This window comes from Egretta garzetta, unplaced genomic scaffold (genome assembly GCF_000687185.1).
Source record: "Egretta garzetta isolate BGI_Z169 unplaced genomic scaffold, ASM68718v1 scaffold51, whole genome shotgun sequence".
In the NCBI taxonomy this organism is placed as follows: Eukaryota; Metazoa; Chordata; class Aves; order Pelecaniformes; family Ardeidae; genus Egretta; species Egretta garzetta.
The window spans coordinates 2972080-2974084 of record NW_009258549.1 but is presented as its reverse complement, the minus strand read 5'-3'; the positions used below and the strand labels follow the sequence as shown (position 1 = coordinate 2974084).

Genomic DNA, 2005 nt, shown 5'->3' with positions numbered 1-2005 from the left:
ATGAGCCCGCCCCCCCCTGCCCCAGCAGGACCATCAGGAGGAAATCGAGCAGCACAAAGCGTCGAGACCATGATGAGCGAGTCCTGGCTGGGGGGCAGCCGGGGCCTCGCCGCCCTGGGCACCTCTGTGCTGGACGATGCCCTGGACAGCAGCATGTACTGGGGTGAGCCCTCCCTCCCTGGGCACTGGGGAGGGGGTGTTGGGGCAGCCCCCCAGGCCAGCTGACTGGGTTGCCCCCTGCGGGGATGGTGGTGGGTGGTTTCTCAGGGGTACTCTGTGGTTTTGGGGCAGGTGGGGAGCTCTCCACCAGGAGGAGAAGAGGCACAGGGGACACCGAGTCCAGTAAGATCAATGGACTGCTGGAGAGCAAGACGTATGACACCTATGCCTCTTCATCTGGGTACTCTTCAGAAGATGACTACTCCGGTAGGGATGCACCAGCCTCTCTGCCGTGGCAAGGATGCTGGGGGAGATGTCCCCGAGGGGACCAGCCCAGGGCCTTGGCTATGCCCAGGGTGCTGCCAGCCTGCCCTGTGCAAAGCCTTTGCCCTGGGCAATGCACAAGGATGAAGGCTCCATCTGGTGACTTACTGCTTCACTCCTTCCTTTCCAGGTCACTTTTACTCCGGCCAGAGTAGCTCTGGGTCGGGGCTGAGGACCGCAGCCTCCCGGATGGGCTCCTTCCTCTGGCAGGTGCTCACCTCCCCGGGTGAGTGGAGGGCTGCCGGGGGGGGTTTACCAACGCCTTTCTTCTCTGCCAGCATCTCCCCTCCCCATGTGCTGTGTCTGCTGTTCCCTGATGGGGGGATAAAACACCTCCACCCCATGGGAGCATCCTTGGGGACGAGGGGACATCTCTGCTGGGACCCCGCCTGAGACTTGGTTTCTCTCCCGGCAGTTCGGTTCGTGGGGTGGCTGTTCTCGGGGCTGGCGACTGCCTGGCGCCGCCTCACCAGCGCCGCTCCCCGCCTGGGCGGTGTCCCCATCTCCAGGTGAGCCTGGTGGTGGGACACCGGGATGGGGGAGGACTGGGGAAAACCTGCAGGACCCTGAAGAGGGGGTGCCCCGCAGAGCCCAGTGGGGTGGGTGTCTTGTGCTGAAACCCTGCTGGGCTCTGCTTTCCCTCTGGCCCCCACCCAGAGGAGCGCTGTGGCGAGGGGAGGTAGCTGCGGTCCTACAGGTACCTCTTTCTTCTCCATGCTCCAGGCGCTACCCGTGGCTGAAGAGGTCCCTGCTGCTGCTGCTCCTCCTCCTCCTCCTCGCTGCTGCTGCCTTTGGTGAGTCTGCCTGGCTTGATCTGTTGCCCTGAGCTCTGGGGCAGCATGGAGCATCCCGCTGCCGTAACCCAGGGGGTGGGGTGGGGTGGGGTGGCCCCGAGCTCAGTGCCTGTGGCTGCTGCTTCCCTGGGGCATCTGCATGCCTGTGCTGGGGCCTCTGGTAACCCCAGGCAATGCTGATGGCTGAGCCTCTGCACGTCCACCCTGTCCCCTGCTGCGACCTGTTACTGGCCTGTCATTTTAACCATCCTATCCTCCTGTGTGCCCAGGAGCTTGGTACTTCTACCCGTACGGGCTGTCGACACTCAGCCTCCCTGCCTTCCCTTGGTGGGGAGCTGGAAAGCTTTCTTCCTCCGATGTGCCTGGGGCAGGGGACCTGACCGCACTGGACCAGGTAAGCCTCGGCAAAGGCACGGAGATGGCCCAGGTGGGGTGGGTGCCTTGCAGGGGGAGCTGGGACGGTGTGGTGCATGGCTGAAGGAGCCAGGGGATGGGGAAGTGGTGGAGGGTGGGGCAGATGGTAGCTCCACGCTGGTGGAAATGGCTTCCCCAGCTTATGGCTGTCTTGCTCTCAGGGTGTCCCAGGGGTGGAGCAGGGGGAATATCTGCCCTTTCCTGGGAAGCAGCAGATGAATAAGATGCCACTGACTCTGGGAACCGGATGGCTGGGGTCCTTGTGGAGCAGGCAGCCCCCCGGGAGTCCATACCTCCCTAGAGGGCTGCATCGC

At 63.9% G+C, this 2005-nt stretch overlaps 1 protein-coding gene across 1 annotated transcript in view; it reads left to right on the top strand.

Moving 5' to 3' along the window:
* The window catches only part of SUN2 (Sad1 and UNC84 domain containing 2), a 9041-nt gene continuing 7036 nt past the window's right edge, over positions 1 to 2005 (top strand). The window contains exons 1-6 of the mRNA XM_009647749.2: positions 1 to 163; positions 292 to 426; positions 614 to 709; positions 899 to 992; positions 1207 to 1277; positions 1547 to 1671. Coding sequence (XP_009646044.1) covers positions 1 to 163; positions 292 to 426; positions 614 to 709; positions 899 to 992; positions 1207 to 1277; positions 1547 to 1671 — 684 coding nt within the window. The remainder of the gene's footprint in view (positions 164 to 291; positions 427 to 613; positions 710 to 898; positions 993 to 1206; positions 1278 to 1546; positions 1672 to 2005) is intronic.